General features: G+C 42.2%; 2 protein-coding genes, 1 long non-coding RNA gene and 4 other non-coding genes across 7 annotated transcripts; 2 read left to right on the top strand and 5 right to left on the bottom strand.

Moving 5' to 3' along the window:
* Positions 1-76: 76 nt before the first annotated feature.
* rpl13a (ribosomal protein L13a) lies at positions 77-6,811 on the bottom strand. Its single transcript, XM_022242470.2, has 8 exons — positions 6,708-6,811; positions 4,576-4,648; positions 4,014-4,079; positions 3,192-3,293; positions 2,374-2,459; positions 1,528-1,587; positions 891-1,013; positions 77-341 (listed from the first exon to the last, which is right to left on the bottom strand). The coding sequence occupies exons 1-8, from the start codon at positions 6,723-6,725 to the stop codon at positions 258-260; spliced, it is 612 nt and encodes a 203-aa protein (XP_022098162.2). The 5' UTR covers positions 6,726-6,811; the 3' UTR covers positions 77-257.
* On the bottom strand, positions 2,126-2,203 carry LOC147796687 (small nucleolar RNA SNORD34). The gene has a single exon (XR_015427917.1). It is a non-coding gene; the product is annotated as a small nucleolar RNA SNORD34 (small nucleolar RNA).
* On the bottom strand, positions 2,618-2,700 carry LOC147796688 (small nucleolar RNA Z195/SNORD33/SNORD32 family). The gene has a single exon (XR_015427915.1). It is a non-coding gene; the product is annotated as a small nucleolar RNA Z195/SNORD33/SNORD32 family (small nucleolar RNA).
* Positions 4,312-4,396, bottom strand: LOC147796689 (small nucleolar RNA Z195/SNORD33/SNORD32 family). The gene has a single exon (XR_015427916.1). It is a non-coding gene; the product is annotated as a small nucleolar RNA Z195/SNORD33/SNORD32 family (small nucleolar RNA).
* A 183-nt stretch (positions 6,812-6,994) lies between the features above and the next one.
* On the top strand, positions 6,995-7,066 carry Trnaw-cca (transfer RNA tryptophan (anticodon CCA)). Its single transcript has one exon. It is a non-coding gene; the product is annotated as a tRNA-Trp (tRNA).
* A 588-nt stretch (positions 7,067-7,654) lies between these two features.
* Positions 7,655-11,090, top strand: LOC110983340 (uncharacterized). The gene is made up of 3 exons (XR_002598707.2): positions 7,655-8,036; positions 9,600-10,036; positions 10,334-11,090. It is a non-coding gene; the product is annotated as an uncharacterized LOC110983340 (long non-coding RNA).
* Positions 11,091-11,283: 193 nt separating this feature from the next.
* Positions 11,284-24,339, bottom strand: LOC147796691 (putative U3 small nucleolar RNA-associated protein 11). The gene is made up of 8 exons (XM_087146770.1): positions 24,167-24,339; positions 20,024-20,085; positions 17,987-18,089; positions 16,341-16,454; positions 15,813-15,909; positions 13,122-13,201; positions 12,226-12,336; positions 11,284-11,725 (listed from the first exon to the last, which is right to left on the bottom strand). Exons 1-8 carry the CDS (start codon positions 24,224-24,226, stop codon positions 11,642-11,644), a joined length of 711 nt encoding a protein of 236 aa, XP_087002896.1. The 5' UTR covers positions 24,227-24,339; the 3' UTR covers positions 11,284-11,641.
* Between the last annotated feature and the right edge of the window lie 1,313 nt (positions 24,340-25,652).

Genomic DNA, 25,652 nt, shown 5'->3' on the forward strand with positions numbered 1-25,652 from the left:
CTTCAACAGGCAAGAATGACGTGCAGATTGTTGACACTGAATACAGAAACCACATAATAAAACCCAGGAAAGTCACTTTTCCTTGCAATGTCTTTTATTTGTACTATCAGCTTGTCGTAAACCCACAAAAACAAATGAATCTTGATGACTGCCGTGTGCAACTTTCAAGCACAAAAACTTTTCTCTCGGGAGTGATATTTAGACATCAGGCACTTCAGTGCTTGATTTGTTTGGGTACAGTTGACCACCCCGTTTGTTTATCTGTAGCCGTACTGACGGATGATCTTCTGGTAGGGCGCTACCTTGGCCCTGACATTCTTGGCTGCTTTGCGTCGCAGTTGCTGAAACAAAAAAAAACAAAAGGAGAATTTTTTCAAGTTGATTCATCCTGCGAGAAATTTTGGGGGAACACAGCCTATGCGCGTGTCAGCGCTGCTGGAATGTCACACTGGTTCCTTGTATTATTCAATGCTCCTTTTCCTTACAGAGCAAGCAGCTGTCGTTTCTTAATGCCACCCAGTTTTTGTGGACTTTGTCAAATTTTTGTAGTCAGTCACAAGACTCCTCGGTCAACTTCAAATTCTACGAGGTCACGAGCAAATGGCAAAACGTTCTGGATTTGAATCTTGTTTCAGTGCACTCAGAACTCCAATCCCCAGTCTTGAATCTCATCCTACTTCATGTGTCCGAGTGTAAACTCTATCAATGCACTTCTACATCTTCAACCTAAAGAAACAACAACGTATTTGCTTACTTCTGACATGAAGTCAGCACGCAGTAAGCAGCAGTCCCTTTATTTTACAGTACCGAGATCATGCCATTGAATTTGAAGGGTGCAGTGACGTTAAGTTTGATATTCTTCCTTTTGGAATGGAAGTTTGGTATCTTACCAGAGCCCTTCTCTTGACCTTCCAGCGTTCCCAGGACCTGGCCTTGCGTTTCTCCTCCAAGGTCTGGATGATATCCTTGTACTTCCAGCCTACCTCATGAGCCAAGCGCCCCAGATTGCAGAACTGTTAGATGCACATGCAGATAGGAATTCATCAGCTATTTTCACAGACATATTATGCCTTCAGAGCACTTCCCTAGTTTGTAATTTGGAGCCCATTAACACGGCCTGCCTAATCACAAAATTCTGTACCCCTGACTGGAGCTGGTTTATGCAAATCTTGTCAAAGTAGCATCTCTAGGCACAGAATATGCGCAATGTGCAAACAAAAATTAACTGCTACATATTACCGACAAATGTGCCCACAGCACATGATTTTCTGAGGTAACAGCAACTTTTGGCTGAATGCAGAACCATGAATTCGGCCACAGAGAATGCATATTTTCTGCCCATTACTTATCAGTCTTTTGTGTAATGAAATTCACCAAGAGAATTGTGTTAACTTATTCGCTCAAAGACAAGCTTTGCTGAAGCAATTCTTGAGGGAGAAAGAGAGTTGAGGAATTCTCTGCAACACAAGACTGATCGGGATAAACTCTGCTGGAGTCTGGAAACTTAACTACAAGCCACTGACTTACATCTCTGTTCTGCTTGAGGCGCACGGAACGCAGGGCAGGGGGAGCCACAAAACGCTTCTTCTGCAAACAGAATTGACAACAAAAGTGGCTATGCAACGTCAAACAGATTTCATTTGCTCATTACAACATACCGCTGAAGGTGACCTTAACTTCCGAAGCACCAGCCGTGCTGTACGTACTTGCGTACAGATCAATCCAACCGCGTCAGAGAACAAATGCCACCGCTCTTTGGGATAATTCAAGTAGGCCCTACATTTTGACACCATGTATGAGGGCATGTCAAGTTAAAATTTGAGTGGCAGAACAATATAGGCAAAGGGGGTCTTCTTGGAGGGCAATATTTTAGCAATCTACTAGGCCCCAGTTACACGTAATTTGAGCTTATTAATGCCGTCCTGAATTTGAGAAATGGTAAATGTATTGAAATTTCCAAGCCAAACAAACAGGAAAGCGGGCTGTGCTCCTGTTTGCTAATCACAAGTTAAAATCCAGGATCAAGCTGTTAGTTTCTCTTTTCTACAATTAATCAAATGTAAACTTGGCACATTTTGGCACGGTTGAAATCAGTGATACGTGACAGGGACTCTGTGTGCATAGGCAGTGCCTCAGAATTACTGTCTTCTCAGTAAACATCAAACAATGTAGGTTAAGTTGAGAGTCAACATCATCGGCAGCGTCAATGCACACTTTTCTGAAAGCATTCTGCCCAAACGTATCTCAGTAGTCCTAAATTGATCAATGTCATGGGGGGCCGATGTTTGTTGATAAGTTCACATTCGAAAGTAGGACCTGTGTCCAAATGACACTCATCCCGACTTCTGTAGGATGTGGTTTTTCAGAGAATACCTTGTCATAGGGAGGAGGAATCCCTTCAAACACCTTCAGTCTGTCCAGAGCCTCTTTTCCTCGGGCACGCTTGTGGGGCAACATACCTGAAAGGTAGCAGGTTAATCCGATTCATTAACGCTGCATATGCCTTGCAAAAAAAAGGACTATTAAAGATAATTCATATAATCCAAAAAAAAAAGGCTGACATTCACAAGATGTGTGAGCCAAGCAGTATTAACAGCCAATGGAGGACTGCACGTTTTCTGTCTCAGATGGTAGTGCATGTGAGGTTTTGATCTCACTGCCGAGTGACTCATAAAAACGTGGGATATCATCACAGACAGAAGGCTCAAAGCTGGCAGTACGGTACAAATAAGTTAACTGTAACAACATTCATAATCTATACAAAGAGTGATCTGCTGGATCATCACAGATATCAGCAACTTTAACTGTTATCTGCTAAGTGACAAGCAACTATTAACTGGCTGCCCAGAAAAGGTTTAAAAAATCAAATACAGTCCACAGTGAGAGTATACTTTATGGATCGCCTGTATCAGAAAGCTGCCATCAAAACAAGCTGCAAGTCAGCTCCACTTTTCTGACAGTTACAAGTGTCAACTATTCTCTGCAGTGCAAGGAACATCTGACATGGGTTTCTTGAACATTTTCACAACCCCGAGCAGCTTTGTACAGTCCACAATATTTTGTGTTGTAACTCGTACATGGCCCTAGGGTGAAGGAAGCTCTCCCCCACAAGCCCGATGACAAGTGAGTGCTGAATTAAGAAATGCAGGCCCTTCAGCCACGAGTCAGCAAGCTCCTGCCGTACTGCTTACCTCGGATGACCCTCCAGAAGATTCGGCTGGGTGACCGGAGATGGTAGGGGCCTCGGCTAGGCTTGGTGTTGGTCCTCTTGCGGAGGAACTGCAGGTACTTCACTGCAGAAAGACATCAGATACCAGTCACAATTACCCAGAACTAGCATGTATCTGTCTACTCTACTAAAAATTGACTATATGTAATTGTTATCTACCTTTCCCTTGAAGTTTACTATGTGACTGATACGACAAGTTGGCTATAAAGTTCAACAAAATGGGCCTGGGTCGGCATAGTGGGCGCCTTACAACTTATTTTTCTCACTGAACATCAATGTAGGTTAAAGTTTTGAGCCAACATCATCATCAACCAAGAAAATGCACACCTCATTCAATGTAATCTTTAATTCCAGTTTTATCTAAGCTCTGATCAACACGAAATGATTGATCGGCTTCTGTCATCAGTTGTGATTTTCTCAAATATGCCAACTCCTCAAGCCCACACACTGATTACGATTCAGCTGCAGGCCCAAACTGGTAGGATACCACTACAATCAAACAGCATGTACTTTCTGGTCGAATCGGCTTCATTCTGTCATTCACGAAATAGTCTCTGTTCCTGACCTCTGCAAATCCTTCAGAATGGAGCAGGAGGCTGAGGGGGGACTCCAACACAATTTGGGAAGAACACAGCTGATATTACACCACCTGGGGATTCATACCCCTACACAGCCAATGTCCAAAAAATGCACCATTAGGCTCCTGCAAGGAGGTAGTTTGAGGAATATTCAGGAAGGTTCTTTGCACCCCAACAAGGCCGGTGTGCTGGTCCTAATAACTTACGCTTGTTTCGGTAGAAGCTGCCAGAGATGTTGATGTCTTCACATCGCACGACCACAATCTTCTGACCTGGTGAGGTAAAACCCAAACACGCTTGGCTAGAAAAAAGGAACATACCAATAGGGCACAAAGCGCCTGTGCGAACATTTTACATCTGCGAGACTTTGGCTAAACGGCCTCATTGATTACAACCATTAGGTAGACCATGTCAACATTTTCACATAACTTTCCAAAGGGTAGATTTTGAATGCAGCTGATCTAGTATTGTGTCCTTGAAAGAATGCAAGAAAAATTCAAGATTTCTGTCTCAGATAGTAATATTGTGAGGTTTCATCTCATTGCTGGGTAGCTCGAAAAAGCGTGGTCAAAGTATCATCATAGACAGATCGAGTCAGAGTCATGAGAGTGGGCATTAGTTCTTGTCAAGAAGAACGCCACAGCAAAGTAAAATGTTTCTACTTCGGCTCACGTGAAATACTGCAAGTTTCTGTATACGTTTATTCGACCAAACACGGCAGAGTACATGGTGTGTTTTACTTCCATCCAAAACTGTTTTCCGGTTTACCTTGGAGAAGGTTCTTGGCCACCAACGAGGCCAAGCGGCCCTGAAGGTGACCCTTCCCGTCAATGATCAAGGTCTGAAAATGAAATCAGGAAAACGCATAAGCTATCACTGACTGCTAAATCAACGCACATGTTCACTGACTGCTAAATCAACACACAAGTTCAAGAGCATTGTTGGGAGGCACATCGGCCTCGGGTGTTTTTTTATTCACAAAATGGGCAAATTCCATGAACGACCTTGAGGCTGCTCGGGATCTTTGCATGATCTCCCACTTTCGGTAATTTCTTACACAGAATCACAAGTGGCAAAAATTTTTGAGACACAAAGAACACCTAATAAAATTGGGGTGGGGAAGTTGTCAGAAGTGTGAAAAAGGACAAGCAGAAAGTTTCCACTTTCTTGTACCGATGTACTACGTTTACCAAGCATAGACAGTGGAGTGCATAACGACCAGGTTCCCTTCCCTTACAGCCGTGTTCGGTTCCACTTACTTTGAACTTTTGATTCAATGGCTCTTAAGTTGTCCATTCTTTCTAGAAAATTTCTATTTTTCCCATATGTTAAGAAATCTGTAACATGACGTATGACATATTTTACTCCAAACCGTGAACGATTACACTGCAGACATTGATCGCAAGTACATCCGGCAAAATGACCATGATGTACTTGGTTCCTGGCTTGTTATGTACAACTTTCACACAATCACTGCAATTGGGAACCAATGACTGATACAAGTCTTGAATTCAAGGCTGTGCTCAGCATGCCAACTGCACACTAGGTATGTGTTCAGACAGTTAACTACACCGTGCAGTATTTGGTACGCATGGCACAGAGCTGCTGAAACTCCAGTCGTTTCAATAATCTTAAAGGCATGTAGGCGCAGGCAGCACGTGCCGCTTCGCATGGAACCTCGGCAGCCTTGTTTGGGGACAGAGCAGGAGCAAGGGCAGAGCTTACACATGTGCATGCAGTGTGTGACGGCCATTTTACTTAGGATGCACAGAGAAAATAAATACATTCCCATTTGGGTTTTCTTTTTGGCATTCTCTTTTGAGCCAGAAGGGCAAACAAAAAAGAAAAACGGAATTTCAGGGGTCTGTTTAACAAAACTGGAAAAACCCGGCCCAGGCTTGCAGACAGCTGTTCCATGTCAAGACCTATTTAATATACAACTGAAGTCTCACAGACGGATTAATTGTGCAGGTAAGTTTTTTTTTTTGGTAGAGTTCTTGACATGGAACAGCCGTCTGAGGGCCGGGGTCAGATGACGTTAAGTTCAACAGACACATTTTAATTTTTAAAATGGCGTGTGAGAGTGAGACCATGAAACTGAATGAGTAAAGGCAAAAAGACTGTAAAATACCAAAACGTGCGTGAAATCATTTAAATAATGTGTCATTAGAAAGCAAAGAGACAACAGAACATTTGTGTATGCAAACAAATTTGCGACTACGATTGTAAGAGGGTACGCCAAAGATTTGACCACGTGGACAGAAAATTGTGTGTACGGATGTGCAGCTAAGGATGGAGCGGTAGCGAGTTTCTGTGCCACACTCACTAGTGAGCGGAGCAAGTGCGTGCGCACATCACCACGGTTGCTGTTTTCACCGGCGCGGTAGGCCTACCTGCCATGCCTGCCATTTTGCGAGAATCCCAAATGTATGCGCTGCCCCATAGGACACGACTTGTCTGCTTGTATACGACTTCCAGCCCGCAAAAACAACCAACGGTAAATCTAAATGCACTTGTGTCATGCAAAGCAATGTCAAATGCATTTGTTTCACCTCGCACTAGTCGCTGTGTTGCAACGACCCGAGATCAAGCAAAGTCGCGTCTGCGAATGGGGGTCGAATTTCCTAAGGGACTCCATAAATTGAGAGCGCCCTCACACGAGTCCCAACATACCTGTACATGTGTATGTACGTACGTACGTAGGCCCTATCCCGATCATGGCGATGAAAGACTATGATGATAAGACGTGTTTTTCTCTTATTTAAGTTTCATTACAAAGCACGGTGTCAAAAAAATACAAGGTATAAATCCCATGGGTTACACGAAGCTTTTAAAAATATTGCGTTACATTCTGTAATATACAGAAATATCGTATCATTCGCTACACGAAGTTGACTAACCTTGTGAAAGCTTGACATGGCAGTCGAAAAGGAGGGTAAACGGGTTTCTTTTCATGAGCTCAAGGGCCAAGTTTACTTCCGGGTCGGTCGTGAGTTCCGCTTTTTAGCGGTTTTAAATATAGCAAAACGTAGTCACTACAGTTACAGATTAATGACAAAGTATAGTTGTTTGTGTATTTGATAGGTGATTTACGATGGAACGAGTAAAATTTCGAAAAAGTTAACTAGAAAGTAATAATTTTTTATCAAGATTTATATGTTTTATAAATCACTATGCTCGTAAGAGTGGCTCAGTGGCGCAACGGTAGCGCGTCTGACTCCAGATCAGAAGGTTGCGTGTTCAAATCACGTCTGGGTCAATCATCTTTTTTTCTGTTGTATTTTTTCAAATTTCTTTTCTTATAAAAAAAAATCATCACGAGACAGTAATGTTTTTGCAAATAACTTTCTTATGTGTATGATATTACGTGTAAGTACTAAAGAGTGGTGCTACAGTACAGGTGATCATAGCTGATGTACTATGTGCTTTATTAATATTTATATACGAGTAGGCGGCCTACCCAACCTGTGAACTCTATCCAATCAATTCTTTTTTTATTAGAGACCCCCCCGTAGCGTACGCCTGCCACAACTCCGGAAGATGCTGCCGGTCATTGTGTCATGAGTGATGTTGCGATTTACTAATGATGTGCGTTGGCAGGATAAAAGGTGGGGCGAACGGTGGAGGCTCCTGTGTTTGAATTTCGACGCACAAAAGCAAAAGCTAAATTGTATGAGAAACTGTACTGATATGATGCGTGCGGTACACACTGGCTTGAACCCCCTCCCCCTCTGTACGCATGATGCACGCAACGGCCCCCACACCATCACCCCCCCCCCTTCGTGCAGACGTACTTTATGTACGGCGCCAAAGGTGGACTAGAATTGCTGACCGGATCTCCGTATGCGTGGGGGCGCTCTCTACTCGGGGCTCTGTTAATTTATAACCACATTATATTCTTAGGAGGCTGACAATGGTGAAGAAGCACGCTTTGTGGAAAGCAAAACTTGCGAGCAAAGGAGTATTCGTGGCAGGAAATGACAACTTACAAATAGGGGGGAGAGAAGTTATGGGGAACTAGGTACTATTTCGAATCTATGGGGCGGGAGGTATATATAATACCTCCCTCACTCTCAGTGGAGTATCAAGCGGCGGGTGGGAGATGTTGCACCCTGGAGACATCGTGCACGTTGCCGGTGAACTGTAAGCGCCTTTCAGAGGGTAATGAGGATTTTGCTGGCCACAGCCACAACAGAAGACTGAAGATACACCACTGCTTACCCGCCACGGTACGCCACTGACTGCGCAGGGCACACGTAATGGTTCTTACCCCTGTCCCTTCCCATACGCATACTTTTCTATTTACTTTTTTCTTTCTGTGTTTCATTGATAAGAAAAACACAAAACAAACATACATTAGAAAGTAAAAGCACGAATCATACAAAACTTCATTAAGGACATTTGGGGACCGGTGAAGAAATGTAAAGAAATGGTCATCATAAATGAATTGAAGTTGCATAGGGTCTAGAGAATCAGAATTGAAATTTCCCTTTTTATAATGAAGACTAAGGTTTAGGTTTTCATAGCAGTCTTATATTCTATATCATACTGACTTTGTAAAAAATAATCTTAACCCCAAAAAGAAGGGATTTGAGTCTGGAATTTACATCTATATAAATAAAACTTAATGAAAAGAAAAAGAAAAGTCAAACATTTATTATGGGGAACACCCAAAAAGAATTCAAATGTCCCAAACTGAATAGGGTCTTTGAGATTTTGATTGATAAAAGACATGAGGTCTGACAAGATGGGTGAAACATGATCACACTCATGAAAAAATAGGAATCGAAGTTTTGGGACATTTTTCACAAAAAGCACAGTTAGGAGAATCTTTTCTTCCAATATTAAAAAGAAACATCTTAAAATAAAAAGCTCTTGTCTAATCTGGTTTCAGTTGCACATTTAAAGTTATGTACGCCTCAAAATGTTCATCTTCCAAGTTTATATTTAAAGCACTATTCCAAAAATTCTCTTGTTTTTCGGGGGTAACTTTATCAATCATTATAAGAATACTTGGAGATATTCTTCAGCATGAGGTTATTTTTAAACACAGTCACTATATCATCACCCTTCATTTCCTTTTCAAAAAAACAATCGTGAAGAATACAATTAAGTAAGGTGTTATCCTCCTTTCTGTCTTTAAATATCTGACCCCGCATCCACAGCAATTACGGACTGTCACGTTTGCCCATCTCGTCAGAAGGTGTCAGAAGATGAAGGTGACCTCGAATTTGCGGATCATTTGAAAGTGGTGAACTTACCTTTTTCTCTTCAGCATCCTTCAAAACAGCCACTTTCACGGAGACGTATAGCAGAGACGTATTATAGTGCTTTTCTTTCATTGAAATCTCTTTACACTTTGCTGATATGTTTGAAATAAAGAAGCTTTAACCCGCTTAACAGGTTTTAAACTTGCATTGTTTATAGCATGCGTGCCAGAAACAAAAATTCAAAATACGTTGAAAATTTGACAAAAAGGAACATCAATAAAACAAAAAGGCCCCCCAGGAGAGGCGGGAGGGGAACAGGAAGCCGGCTGGAATGAGAAATAAGCCTTCACTCGACCCAACTGCCCGAGTTAATGAACTTGCTACGCCTATATAGCTTTCAAGAATTTATGTGGAGAAAGTAACTTAATGAGCCGATTCCTCGATTATCACCTGTAAGTGATTTGCCAGATTTCTGCAATCTGTTGTTCGTGTATCAGTTGCGTTCGAAATTTGAAAATCGTAATTGGAACAAACCTTAAATGCACCAATTTGATTAACCAGGTGCATTTCTTTTTCGTTTAGGTGTATCTGTGGACGGGGATATCTTGGCGTCTATTCCTACTGACCAACATCTTCGATTCCAAGCCTCTGTGGTACGTATCTGTGCTGGTGAACTCTCTGCAGGGAGTGTCGATCATGTTGGCTAGCACCTGCAAGTCCAGCGTGTGCCGTATGTGGCGGCAACGATCGAGCTGGTCAGGTGTACGGGTAAAAATTGGCCGGCAGAGTAGAGAAAGCACCGAGGGCGGTGGACGTGGACGGAGCGGGGCGGCGGGATGATGGCACAAGGAGCCGTGCGGGGCTGGTGTTGGGGCCGGTAAAAAAGAAGTGGGGTTTCAGTCGTCCAAGAAAACTTTTGGCAAGTTCAACTACGAGGGAGTCGTCTTCATGTGGTGGTACTGCACTGCTTCTCATTGGGGTCAGACGCTGGACACAAAAACAACGCCTGCCGAAAACATGTATCCTTTAAAAGCGGCAAAGGGTAGATCTAAGCCGAAATCATTCCCATTCACTCTTATGCCAACGGCAGTTTGGTTAACCTTTCATGAAATTGGTTAGAATCTATGTACATAGATGAACCTCCAGTAAAGTTTGTACACAAACCTTTGATATATATATATAGGAATTATGCATTTCATACCATCGCCGGAACCCTGTGGTGGATCAAAGCTTTTAGTCCTGGGGGTAAATTGACAATTTTTTCTGAAAAAACGTCCACAAGTTTTACCCGCCAAAAAATCCTCAACCCCCTACAGATAGGTGCATGTCTCTAAGCTCCTCTTCCGAGTTGACAACACATCTCCGGGAATAGCCCACCCCTGCTGGACACACCACTGCCGAGATCCAAAGTGGCGTCAAACTTATATGGATTAGGATTAAAAATCACTAGCACTTAAGGAGAGGGCAAAAACAGCCATGGATTTACTAACTATTTACGTGTCAGACCAAAACAACATGCTGTAAAGAAAATTATAATAACACAAGCAACCACGGACTGTAAGTCTCACAAGAAGACACTGGAATCTGAGATTGTACTGTAATTAACTTACGAGTTTTTAATCATACAAATTCTTCGAAATCCACAATTTTCGCTGCAACCAATTTGCTTTTTCAGTTCAATTTTGTTTTGCTTGAGTGTCTTAGAAAACATCTTTGCTCCATTCTGAAGAAAACTCTAAAAGGAAAGTATCTGGCTACAAATTTAATAAATTGGAAGAGTTTTGCACAGCGGTGGAGCACATTACCTTTTCAAGCATCCAAAGCATGTACATGTACAGCCGGGAATACGAGATGGCAACTCAACGCAAGAGAGCAATTGACAGCCATGTTTTTGCCCATTTTTCAGTATCTCCTATTATGTTGTTCATGTACACGGGCCCATTTACACAGATTTGCAAGATCGGACATCTATAAGGTAAGAATTATCGATCAAAGTAATTTCCTATGGGGCTGTGTACATTAAGAGCAGACAAACTGCACAAAAGGGTAATAAACTTATGTAAGGAAATCTGAGCAGTTGTTTTGAGGATATCGCACTGAAGCAAAGTGTCCTGGGGTCTTGTTAGTTACAATGTCGCAGACTGACTGGTATGGTGGAGTGATTCCCTGTCCGATTATTTTAGTGTGCCAAATGAATGCTGTTTTTCTTGAGTGGCTTAAAAAACACATTTGAGCCATTCTCAAGAAAACTTCTGAAAAGAAAGTATTCGGCTACAAATTTAATAACAAATTATTCAGTTTTTCTTGTGGGAAGCTAATGATTTGCATACTTAATAGATGTTCCCCTTATTAAAGGTATCTTCAAAATATCATGCACAACATCGCTTGACGCAAACACTTTCGGTAACTGCTGACTAGTTTCTAGGCTCTTGACTAGTCACTTTCTCTGCCATTTCTGCATGAGACCGATCGGCAATGGTATGCAACAACTGTCTTTACCAGTGACCAAGAAGAGCAGCACGCAAGAGAACCACAATTACTGCTCCTCTTTCTTAGCTCCCCCCACCCCCTTTCTGATTATTTCCTTGACGACCAATCTCTCAGTCTCATCCTGACAACAAGTGTCATCTTTTCCTCTCGGGGTAGAATTTGTAGACTGCTGATGCCGTCTGTGTCTCTCCCTTAACTAGGACCTTCCTTCTCTTATCCTAAAAAACATGCAAGAAATACGGCCGTTTTACACTTTTGCACCATCAAGAGTTTGCAACACGTTGGCCAATCACAATACGCAAAATTTGTCAATCCAGCGCACGTTTGGAAAGGGTCGACAAATTTCACGCGTCATGATTGGCTAACGTTGTGAATTGCCCGTATTAGATTCATAACATCTCAGAACGGAAGAATACTGAAATATTATTGCCTGATGTGATGTGGGATATGACGTTTGTAGACCCAGGGGTCTCGAAGTACTCAAAGCGAAAGCCAGGGGGCGCCACAGGTCCCTGTATTATATGCCAGTTTGCCCCTCCCGCTACAATATCAACTGTTCAGGTGAAAGTAGCAACGTTATCCATGCAAATGAGTAATCTGGTTAGTACTCTCTGCGTTATGGCTGGGACTGTGCAGGGAGGGGCGGGGACTAGTCTTTATTTCACATTGTGATATGAACAAGGATGATATTAGATTTGTATCTGAGAGAATAGTATACCTTCTTCAGCGTTCTGGCCTCCATCTTATCTCCAATGATTTTTAACTCTTTCTGTCGTTTTTTTCGTTGGGATAGTTCACGGTATTTCTTGGCTTTCTCCATTTCCAGTATCTGGGCACAAGGAAAAGACATTTTGGATGCTGTTTGAAAAGAGATGAAAAGTTAAAACATTCCTTTTCCTAAACCTATTGGGTGATGGCGTGAAGCAAAGGGATTTCAATCACGAACCACGATAGGCTAGAATATGACCCACTTTCCTGAAAAGACAGATCATTAAAGTGTAGCTGCAATGGATTTCTCTGAGACATATTCCTGCATTTGTATAGTCTTCTTCACGGTATAATTTGACATCTCTACTAGGTCAATGTATTGAAAAGTGCACTTTAAAAAAAATTTGAACGATCCACGCCTTCCTAAACGACCGAGGGCGCTCTTGCCGAGGTGTCATCTGGGGAAGACACGGTTCAATGATGTTTCTCTGATCAATCTTCTTAATCGAGAACTAACTCATTTACAGCATTTCGAAGAAAGCTGCTTGCTTTTTTTTCCTGGGATGACATCACAGTGTTTCTCGTGAATATAGAAATACCCATTAGCGTAAAAACCACAATCACAGTAAAGCACCCTTTGAAATAGCGAAGAAACAAATTGAAAATGAGGTTAACTGAGAAATAATGGTAAAAGTGCATTGTGACATCTGGACACAAATTCCATTGCAGGAGCCCTTCAAAGAAGTCTGGTGGCATGGCTCGGGAGGAATTGCAAAGAAACAGAGACATTTCATATGCAAAGTAGTAAAGAACTATTGGACTGGTTCTGACTTCCATCTATTCTCTTGTACCAAGAAATGTTTAAATTTTGGGATTGATTTACATACAGACACATGTAGTACATACATCTTCACTGGTTTCATCCAGAGGGGGTGAGGTCACTGATTGCAATTTCCCAAGGTGTGATGTAATATCAAACGAATCAACTGGAACAAAGACAAAAAAATGAAAATCTTGATTATCATAATTTCAATTCACCTAGGGTGACAGTGTCATAGGTGGTGACAGTGTCGTAGTCTCTCCCCCTCCCAGGTGATCCATGTAGCATGCTATGTTTTACCGAGGGGAAGCCAGGAGAAAATAGAATAATCCATTGGTCACTGAGGGAGGTTAGCTTTACTACACCTGTGGTAGAGCAGTCAGTGTTTGTTCTGTAGCACCTCTCCTATGGATTCTGCTTGATTTAAGCAAGAACTGGTGAAATGGTACCTGATGCTTCCACTAACAAACAATAGTGGAGCACACTCAGAATGAGGAGTGGAGCAACACTAGACTGAGGTGGGGCACACTCAGAACAATGTGTGAGGCAACACTAGAATGAGGTGGGGCACACTCAGAATGAGGAGTGGAGCAACACTAGACTGAGGTGGGGCACACTCAGAATGAGGAGTGGATCAACACTAGACTGAGGTGGGGCACACTCAGAATGAGGAGTGGAGCACACTCAGAATGAGGAGTGGAGCAACACTAGACTGAGGTGGAGCACACTCAGAATGAGGAGTGGAGCAACACTAGATTGAGGTGGGGCACACTCAGAATGAGGAGTGGAGCAACACTAGAATGAGGTGGGGCACACTCAGAATGAGGAGTGGAGCAACACTAGACTGAGGTGGGGCACACTCAGAACAATGAGTGAGGCAACACTAGTCTGAGGTAGAGCACACTCGGAACAAGGAGTGGAGCAACATTAGACTGAGGTGGAGGACACTCAGAACGAGGAGTGGAGCAATACTAGACTCAGGTGGGGCACACTCAGAACGAGGAGTGGAGCAATACTAGACTGAGGTGGGGCACACTCAGAACAATGAGTGAAGCAATACTAGACTGAAGTGGAGGACACTCAGAACAATGAGTGAAGCAATACTAGACTGAAGTGGAGGACACTCAGAACGAAGAGTGAAGCAATACTAGACTGAGGAGGGGCACACTCAGAACGAAAAGTGAAGCAATACTAGACTGAAGTGGAGGACACTCAGAACGAAGAGTGAAGCAATACTAGACTGAAGTGGAGGACACTCAGAACGAAGAGTGGAGCAATACTAGACTGAGGAGGGGCACACTCAGAACAATGAGTGAAGCAATACTAGACTGAAGTGGAGGACACTCAGAACGAAGAGTGAAGCAATACTAGACTGAGGAGGGGCATACTCAGAACAATGAGTGAAGCAATACTAGACTGAAGTGGAGGACACTCAGAACGAAGAGTGAAGCAATACTAGACTGAAGTGGAGGACACTCAGAACGAAGAGTGAAGCAATACTAGACTGAGGAGGGGCACACTCAGAACGAAGAGTGGAGCAATACTAGACTGAAGTGGAGGACACTCAGAAGGAAGAGTGGAGCAATACTAGACTGAGGAGGGGCATACTCAGAACAATGAGTGGAGCAATACTAGACTGAAGTGGAGGACACTCAGAACGAAGAGTGGAGCAATACTAGACTGAGGTGGAACACTCTCAGAACGAGGAGTGGAGCAATACTAGACTGAGGTGGAGCACACTTACAATATGAAGGTTTAAAAGCAAGTATTGTTCCTCTACCTGTTCTAAGCTTGCAACTCTAGCAACCCTTTAACCATAAAAAAAAATGTTTGGTAGCCACTGGCTCCTAATGGGGAAAATTTAGGTGCCAGCAATTTAATGAAAGTTGAATAAACATGTGCGCTGAATTATTCATGAATGTACATACACACATGTAGTATAAATACCCTGTGTTTACATCGTCCATGTCATTGAATCATGATCCGGCCCGGCACACGTACACCACACAACGTGCATATAAATCAGGGTTCTTGCCAAGGGATTATCAGCCACAGATGTTTCCGTAGTTTCAGCGTGTCATGGGACATCCTGCTGCATGAATCACGCCAACACTCCAAATCACAGCGACACCTTTGAAATCTGGAATAAGCTCTGTTTCAGGCTTCATTTACGTTGAAGCAAAAAAGCAGCAAAAAACGGAGCCCATGCCGTGGTTTGCAAAATGGCCCGGTGTCCGTATACAGTGCATCAACAACGTATGATTATATCGGGAACCAACCAACACATGCGTGTGATCATGACACATGTACACTATGTACATGTACAGCACACATGGTATGCTTTAAAGTCATGTGCGACTTGCGCAGCTGTTTTTTTTTTTCTTTTTTGAAACGAATTTTCAGTACATAATCACTGTTTTTTTTTAATTTTTAAGCATACTCAACATTGTTCAAGTACATTTCTAAAGTGGTTTTAAGCGGTCTTAAGTCGCAAATGGCAACTGTATGGTGAAAATATGATCACATAAGCAAAAATTTGGTCACTTTTGCGACTGACTTAGGCCCTATTTAAAGCATTGAACTCTTGCAACGTTGAAGTCCCTATTCTATGCGTGTTCCAGTAATTTTTAGGAGATGTTGTAAGGGTGTTCCTCCTTGATCTAGAGTTACTACACTCCTTATTCCAAGTCCTTCACTTGCACTTATGTTTCTAGGCAGCACAGTGACCTCTTGTGTCTCGATTAGACAGGTTCGTCATAAGAATCAGTTGAACTCACCTTCTTCCTTCGTGTCAACAAAAAAGATGTGTTTATTTTGTGGCTTCTCCGTGACTTCTTCAACCAGGTGCAAGGTTGAACGTAGCTTCTCAATTTTCTGAAAAAAAAAAAAGAGATTAGGAAAAGAGTTAACGATCGCAAGCTCTTAAATGAAGAAATCTGAGGGTGGATCCTTTTCAGCCACGACGTGAGAGATGAAAAAAGGAGGCTTCAGTATCGACATAACATATTAGACAAGATTTTATGAATCATGTTTGTCTTCACACTGAACATCAAACTCACTGTCTAAAATGATGTTAAGGCTACTTCGTATAAACGGCATAAAAGAAATAGCCAAGCAGTTTGACTGAATGGAACACTGCAAAATTCTCTCGAACTGAACCTGTCCAAGTTTCTCCAACTTGCAGTACAAGTAGTGTACATGTATTTCCCCTTATACCACAAGTTCCCATCCACAACTAATTTTTTGCACCTGGTACGGACCAATATTTTGAAAACATATTGTACAAAACTTGACGGAGATGCTACCTTGGTTTCCACAGCAAGCTTATAGTTGACATATTTCTTATCTTGAGTCGCCATCAACTTCTCCTGCTCCGCAGTTACTGTCTCTTCCTTCTTGAGGCGTTTATGGACCCCATCCTGAGGTAAATCAACAAAAGAAAACATCTATGCATCAAACGGCAAGAGCATATTTAACTTTTTGCCGACAGTATTATTTTGGCAACACCTAAATTTAGAAATCGACGGTATGATATTCATTGAAATGCCACAAACATGGCTTGTGTGAGTCACTTCTAGAATATTTATAAATCATTTCTCATTGCCAGCTTGAATATTCTGCAACTCTCTTGAGGTTCCACCACAGAGAGATTCAGTATTTGTCCTATGTAGGCCATGTGCAGCGGCTGAGTTCAACATACAGTCTGTCTCAAAGATTTCCCACGTGTACGAAATAGATGGGAGATTAGACCTACATGTACATGTAGATATATGCATCGCCCGTCCGTGGTTCAAGGAACTGTCAGCGTTTTGACCAAAACAGACAACCTGATCATCTTTACAGGGCCTGGATAAATTAAAACTAGATAACTGGAAAAATTCTGCTTAGCATCTGCATACATTTGACTTATGACATTACTGAGGGTGGGACCTTTACACGCTTAAAAAGTTTAAGTGAAAAAAGTTCTAACTCCGTTTTCAAATTTTCCCAAACGTTCCTTTTAGGGGTTTGGCGTTTTGATTGATGCAATCTGGCATTCACTCTTATTGCAAACAATACCTGTAAAATGTAATCTGATTTTTGAAACACTTCACTGCTCGGTCATGAATTCATCACCAGAGCTTTGCGTCAACCACATGTATTTACATTGTGAATAGCTTGTTGTGTTTAAACTTTTCAATGACTTCATGGTAAGGGTGGGAGGTAAACATGTTTAAACAGTATGGGAAAGTTTTGAAAAGCTTTTCAAATTAAAAGCAAATCTCCATCCTTAGATATTATCACGTAAATATTTGGCATGCAAATGGCTACTGTACTTTGCCAGAGCATCCCTCCAGATTATGGAGAGAGCCACGAGCTTATGGTTATTCTGTTTGACCAATAAATCATTCCCTTTCGATTGCATTAAGTCAAACAGCCGTTGATCGATTACTGTTTTTGATTGTATTCTGAATGAAAAATTGGGTCATTCTTGTTCAAACACCCGTGAAGCTGAAATTTTATTTGTCCTCGTTAGGTATGTCTGGGTATTTTCAGAATTTTTTGAGGCCAATCTGAGTCAGGTCACATCGGAGGTATTCCAATTTCAACTTTGGCACGGAATGAACAAACTGAAAAATGATCAATTCATAAAGAAACGATATTTGTTTGCTGGCCTACTCGCGAACTGACAAAGCGTACAAGAATGCTTTTTGCTGCATGAAACAACGGACTCCATACTTTGAAAACTTCTCGGGTTAAAAGAAAGCACAAATACTTCTTTCTGATGGCTATGAAGTGCCTTTTCCCCAAGCAGCTAAACTGAAAACTTCAACTTTTGAAACAGGTAGCAATACTTGCCAACTTTTGATAAATTGATATACGGCCAAACACCATAAACCATTGGATATAATGTACTTGGCCCAGGGAATTAAAAACAAGCAGCAGCATTAAATTGACTTTGAATACCTACCTCAAGTCGAGAGCTGACCATCTTGAAATAAAACTCATCCGGATTTCGAAAAAGTGCTTTCCTACGCAACTTCTTCAACTTGTTTTGCTTTTCATGGTAATCCCTGGCATCGAAGAGGAAGAAAGTACAATGTCAGTCAAAATGGCTAAATACATGTAAGGTGAACGAGAGTAAAGAAATCCCACCCCCCCCCCATTAGACCATCTTGGCCAGCTAAAGTTACTACGGGGACCTTCAATTCATCGGTTTCACCATGAAGTGACGTATCGTGGAGAGTTGCCGCACCACCAACTGACATATCATGTACACTAAAAGTCTATGGATGGAAGATCACCTCGTTGATGACCAAACCTACCCTATACGTCACTTCATGGTGAAACCGACAAATAAATGTGGGGATGATATTGCGTGCTGTTTGAAACAAGCAAGACGATGGGGCCGAAGTTTAACTCATGGAAGCTAGTCAAACCCACCCATGCAGTATGAATACAAAAAAAATACTTATTTATTAAGCGTGTTTGCTTCCTGCATTCTGAGACCCCTGTATTTGTTTATTAAGCATGTTTGCTTAGTGCATTCTGAGCCCCCTGTATTTGTTTATTAAGCGTGTTTGCTTAGTGCATTCTGAGACCATGTTCAAACTTGATCAGGTGCAGTGGCATAGCCACAGGGGGGCCTGGGGGCACATGTCCCCCCCCCCATAAATTCCCGGTCCCCTCCCCCAACAGAAAAAGGGATGAATGGATATTGAACAAGGCTAACAAAAACTTGCCCCCAAAAAAATTCACACCCCTGAAGGCTGGTGCCCCCCATAAGATGCTGGTGCCCCCCATAAGATGCTGGTGCCCCCCATAAGATGCTGGTGCCCCCATAAGATGCTGGTGCCCCCCATAAGATGCTGGTGCCCCCTCCCATAAGATGCTGGTGCCCCCATAAGATGCTGGTGCCCCCCATAAGATGCTGGTGCCCCCCCCATAAGATGCTGGTGCCCCCCCATAAGATGCTGGTGCCCCCCATAAGATACTGGTGCCCCCCATAAGATACTGGTGCCCCCATAAGATACTGGTGCCCCCATAAGATGCTGGTGCCCCCATAAGATGCTGGTGCCCCCATAAGATGCTGGTGCCCCCATAAGATGCTGGTGCCCCCTTTGTGCCCCCCCCACTAGTACAATCCTAGCTAGGCCACTGATCAGGTGGGATTCAGACGCAGGACCTCCTGCCTCCTAGTGTAGGTATCTCAACCACTCAACAACTCAGCTTGTAAGGGGTCAGCTGGCCAGTTTGAAGTTGACGTAGAAGTGAGTATCATCGTCAACAACTATGGATGGAATGGGTTCGAATCCTAACCAAGCTACATGTAGCTCATGAATTTTAACCAAGCTCTTGGCGTGCACCAAGTAAACAAGGCTCACTGAATCACTCCACTGAAGGGCAAACTCTTGAAATGAACCTGCTTCAATCAAAAGAAATCCATAAGCCCGCAAGTGCCGTTGTATTTGACTTTATCTGATGCATTCAACAGCCTGCAAACTAGTCTCTACTGTCATCAGCAAGCATCGGCAAACATTGCAAATTGCAGGACTCATCTGAAGTTGATAGGGCTGAACCCTGAATACTGTATTTACTTGCGTTTTCGAAACTTTATACACAGAGGTGAACATGAATGGAATAGGAACAGGGAAAAAAATCATTCATTCGGTTAGAGAATATTGTTTTCCAAGCATAACGGTATACATGGTACAAGTATTCCAAGGTTTAACGAGTAGGCCTAAACTTTAAGGTACAGGCAGCTGAATGCATCCATATGCCCGCCAGTATGGCCCAAACATACATGTACTTATTTCTCCATGCTGTTCTTTTCTTCTGCACTTGTTCTGAAATTGTTCTGTTTTTGTAGGAATCGGGTACAACCAAAGTTCCAATATTCACCAATTATTCAAATCGACTACATGTAAACGTACATGTAAGCCTTAGACATTGTGAAGTGTGCCTTAAATGCTCAGGTAAGACTCCATCTACATGTTAATGTACATACTTGGCTCGTAGTTTGTAATCTTTCTTCTTCTCCAGCAAGCCCAGGTTATGTCTGCTGGCAGGCTGCAACAAAACATGTAAGGAAAACTTGAATAAAGTGAACAAGGTTTTCGATTAACCCTAACTCCACAGGCAAATTTTGTGAGCAACCCTCTCGGATACCCCCCAAAAATCCACAAACATCTCGGGAAATTTTGAAGTAACTGGTCGGCTTAGGGTTCATTCACCAACAGAGAGAAAACAACATGTATGTAATCAATCATTGCATTTGGTTTTGGATAGAAGGGTTACAGTGTCTCCACTCAGGCATCTTTTGGACAATCCTGATTTTGGCATCCAATTTTGTAACGCCAAACAAAAAAAATCGTGTTTCTGGTTACCTACCCAAATTTATGAACTTTGGCAGAAACTACATTTAACCGGTCAGATGGTCCACAAACCACTGTTGAAAATTTTCAGAGAGATACATGTATACATGTTGGGATCAGTTTGGACGAATGGAGGAGATCTGATTGAGAAAGTGGAATTATTGACAAAAGTAATTTGCTTCATGAGGATAGATTCCGCGAGCCAAAGTGTCGCAATCTCATAAACAGTATGTGTGCTAGGCCTGTGCCGGGTACCCGCCCGTCGATTTCAAAACCCGGTTCCATTTTTCCGGGCCGGGTACCCGTAAAAAAGTAAATAAATTAGGAACAAACATTCATGCATAAAATGTCTGTGAAATTTCTTACTGAAGGACAGACTTCATGGAAAACCACCGTGCCGATGAAAACCCGGTCCCGCGGTCATACATGAAACTTGAATTCGGAGATCGACAGCTAATTTTGTTACCCACTCCGCCCATTGTACCGCAAGTCGTTTTCCTAGTTCCGGAATTTCCTAGTTCACAAGAGTGAAAAACCACTAAAATTCACCGGCGATAGGTCACTCGCAACGTGTGATTTTAAATATTTCTTTAAATTGAATAGTCATATAAACCTTTGCATCTAATGTCCACTTAATTAAAATGACTTTTTTAGAGTTTCTGTTTTTGTTAATTTAGCGAAAACTGCAAGCTTTTCCCCCACTCTCGGATCGCGCGGCGTTACCACGCAAAGTCGTTGCGAACTCAACTACACGGGCGCAGCAGAAATGTATGTGACGTAATGGGTTCGTCAACTGTGCGGCGCGGGGAGGATAACGTTGATAGCTCACTGTACAGTTTAAAAGTCGAGTCAAACCGTACGCAATTTCTACCTTTTTAATTCATTAGAATTCTTATTTTTCATCTAATTTTCTCAAAATTAAAAGATTCTCTATTAGAAAAGCAACTTTTTACAATGGTTTTGGCTGAAAATGGATTTTTCGTGTGGTTACTTTTTATTTTTGAAGACGTTTTTGTCTCGATCCTAAACCGATCCAGAACTAGGAAAGGTGTCATCATCACTTTCGTCGATCGATCCTGTGAATCCAAATATAAAAGCTTAGATTTTGAAAAAAAAAATTGAAGTATATCCAAACACAAAGTTGACTTCTGACCATATTTCACTCGAATTTGAGGATTTTTTAGCTGCAGTCTTACTGAATAATTTTCGCGATCCGGAACTAGGAAAATGACTGTACCAAACCTATATGAACAAGAGACCGAAGGAGTTTTAACTTATGAGGGGGGAGCGCTGTTGATGTACACTTGCATGACTGTATTTGTAACTATCAAACCCTGTCGGCCTAAATGACTTTTGTGCAGAATAAGTAGTGCTTACTGTTTGAATTAAGAGTATTTTTGTCAAATAAAACAATATGAATGAAAATTACTTTATGTCGGGATTGACGACGAAGCGAGAGCGGATTGTGTAATATTCCTGCGGTACTTGGACTCCACACGGCGTGCGGTAAGTAGCGATCACGCACAGATTGTGCGGTTGATCGGCCTCTTTTTATAATCAAAGCACTAAATGTGCGCTAAAAACCCAAAGAGTCAGAGAACCAGTTTAGATAAGTTTTATACCAAGAAATATTCCGTTTCAAAATTATTTTAAATTAAAGCAACTTGAATTTCCTCAGTAATTCACCGGAACTGTGGATGAGGAATTAAACAAAAAAGCAGGAATGATTTTTTCTGTATGTACTAAAGCATTTCAAATCCAAGTATTTTTTCATTCGAAAAAAAAGGAAATGTTGACAGGTGCAAGTCATAATACAGTCGGCCAATCAAATTTTCCTTGTCGAAGTACTTATGCATTAAAATCTCGACAATTTGAACCTCAGGGGAATGGAGTTATCCTGAAAAAGTATTTATAAAACTAAACCACTTCATCGTGGTACGTACCTTCGTGTGGAAAAACTTTCGTATCGCTTAGTCATTTAACAACATGGAGCGCTGCTATTTTTTTCACTTGGGCTTCCTTATTTTTGGTCACATGACCTTTCTTTTTACGGTCACATGGCTGCTGCAGTGTCAGCGATTGGACTGCCTGAAGGGGACTACTATTGGGCCCGCATTGCAATCAGGTTAGTTTCAGCGTCTTGAAAGCCAGGATTACACAGTTGCAGCTACGTTGATTTATGCAACGTACTGGTCCTCGTCAGAAAAGAAATGAACTTGCGGTGACTCCTGACCCTATATAGACTTCCGATTCTTTCAACGCCGTTTGAAGCATTTTGGTGGCAGTTTTTTGAATCAGAAACTTCAAAATAAGTGGATGTAATGGTGTGGGCATTGTTCGAGTTACGGTGGTATTTTTGTACATAAAACTTTGATCCTTTTTACCCGTGACGTACAGAGCACTGATCTGGTCCGCACATGACACGACCAGCGCTCACCATTCGTGCACGCCACATGCGTTCCGCGTCTCCGTGGTCACGCAGCATCCGGGACATTTCCTTTGAGCGTTTGCAGGTGCGTATATCATGTACGTGGTTTGCAGCTCTGTTCTTTTTTCTGACGTTTCCCGTGAAGATTTGTTTTTCTGTTTCATACATCCACACAAAATTTGAAAACTGAAGATAACAATTCCGTGTGATAAAAAGGTAGGAGAGATTAACTCAAACGTTTAGAACAATGTTCTGCTTGCTTCCTAGGTACCAAAAAGAACCGTGTTTCGGGCATGTGATCCACCGGGTTGCGCGCAATGCCATTATCAGGCAATCTCTTTTCCGGGTACCCGGGTACCCGATGTTAACAAAAAACGGGTACCCGGTTCTAAAAATACCCGCAAATGCACACCCCTAATGTGTGCTAGAGGGCATACGGGCATGACGGGGCTGCGCCATCTACATGTATTTTCTCCAAGTAAATGCTACTGTACAAGTAAATTGGGCAGAAAATTCTAAACAGAACCATAACCCTAACCCTCCTCAATCCTCCAACAGGTGAAGGATTGAGGAGGGTTAGAGTTAAAGTTCCTAAATTTATCATTCTTAAGGAAAATGCTAGAGAAAATATCCTAAAGTTCTGAAAAAATAACGTACGATGGGTACGTTACTTGGTACATCACTTGACCCCTCATCATCTCAACGGCTGTTCCATGTCAAGACATCTAAACTGCTGCCAAAGTTTTGGAAGAGTCCATTGGTACATGTAGTATCTTATCGCTCAGTCCGTTTATTACATGTCTTGACATGGAACAGCCGTTGAGACGATGAGGGGTCAATGACCTTATTTTAAAGATGGCGATTGTGAGAGTGAGCCCGTTAGATTGAATGGATAAAGGAAAAAAGACTGGAAAATACCTGAATAACGTGAGTGAAATCATTCAGTAAATGGTATTTAGAAAACGGAAAGGTCAAGAATCATGTTCGTATGCAAGAGAAATTGCGCCCACGATTATAAGTGGGTGCGCCAAAAATGTTCAGTACGCCGACACGAAATTACGCATACGGATGTGTGGCTAAGGATGGATCGGGAGTGAGAGTCCGTGCCACACTAGTGGGGCTAGTCTGGGGGTTACTTAAGAACCACTAAATAAACAGAATTTCACATGTACACTGGAGCTACTTAAAGATATATATATCTTCAGGGAAACACTAGTGACGGTAACTTTGCAATAGTCTTGTCTACTCCATCGACGTACACTGTATCGCGCTCAGCAGTGCCAACTGAACGCATTCACGCGTCACGGCCATGACTGGTCACAAACAATTAAGTCATTTCTGTAGTTACCTGTGACCTTTCCTTGTATGTCTTCTGGGCAGATTTTGCAGCTTTTTTGAACGACGACATGATGCTAACGGAAGCTCTCAAATGACGGGCAAAAACAGTAATTCTACACAGTGGTAGTGCGAAACCATCACACGTGCACTACATGCAGCACTGTATGTATGGGTGTATGATGATGTGACTTGTTGACTGAGCAAGTGCGCCCTCAATTGTCAGTTTTTGCGCAATTTTCTACTTGGCCCCCCGTCCTAAATACACTTGATGGGGAGGTGGGAGCAAAAAAAACTTTTTTTACTTAGCCTGCGGAAAGTCATCACAGAAGTACTCTGCAGTGTGTAAAAATGCATTCAAGTTGTATCGACCACATAAGTGACTTGTGCGGTTTTGAAAGAAAGAATTTTGACATCACACACAGTAAGGGTAGGGCTCCAAAATTATACGACTCCAAGGCGGCACTACGTTTTCCTTTACAAAATTAAAAACAGAGAAGGGATTTATGCTTTCAAGAAATCTTTGCAATGTGGCAATAAGGATGAGATCTGCCCCCCGAAGTAAAATAACCTATTGAACTCAGGCTACCACAAAGCCAAGCTAAATGCTGAATTCATTATGATTCTATTCACGATTTGCGACAGAAATAACCCTAATTCTCCTCCCACACCAAAGCACACACTAAATGCAAGACAGTCAGTTTGTCACTCAGATCTTTACTGATCAAGGGCTGATCCAGCACCAATTTTTTGGCTGGCAAACTAATTTCTTTTTTTGGGGGGGCAGAAATTTTACGAATTTACACGTGTGGCCTTTTATGGCCTTTCCGAGTGGTGAGGCATAATTCACAGCATATGAAAGAAGGAAATGAAGTAATCTCAATGAAATCGCCTTTCTCTCTTTTAAAAACCTATACCGTTACCCCCTGTTTTCAGAGGGGATACGGTAACGCCCCTCTTCCTCCCCCCACCATCCGCCTTTATTGTATCAGACCATGCTTCAGAGCGCTGGGTATTGCGTAGTCGTATTTCAGATTTTTGATGTGCAAATATCCCGGGCAACAGGAAAGTAGTCTAATAGATCTTTATTTTCGTTTACAAACGTTGCCTACCGTCTTGTATGGGCTACCACAGTTTATTGACAATTCATCCTAGTTTGGCTGTCAACAGCTCTATTATCAACATGTGGATTTTGAAGAAAACGTTTTCGAGATAATCGCAACAGAAGTTTCTGATTTATTGAAATTGCAAAAGCTACTAATACTTCAACAACCATGTTTTGCGGTAAGGAAACTTTTGCATGATTCTTTGGCAGAAAATTTTCTACGTGAACCTAGTGATTAGATTCAATGTAGTGGTTAATTGGTCAAAATTTAGTAAAGTTGCCTGTCCCCTTCGTGAAAACGACAATCCCCCTTTTCCAACATCTACGCCCGTCGTTTGTGCCTTTTTCACAGGAGAAGAATGCACATGTTTTAATGCGGGCCCAGCTTAGAGTG

Source organism: Acanthaster planci, linkage group LG15 (genome assembly GCF_054643075.1).
Source record: "Acanthaster planci isolate LZ-2023a linkage group LG15, COTS_SCS, whole genome shotgun sequence".
NCBI classification, from domain to species: domain Eukaryota; kingdom Metazoa; phylum Echinodermata; class Asteroidea; order Valvatida; family Acanthasteridae; genus Acanthaster; species Acanthaster planci.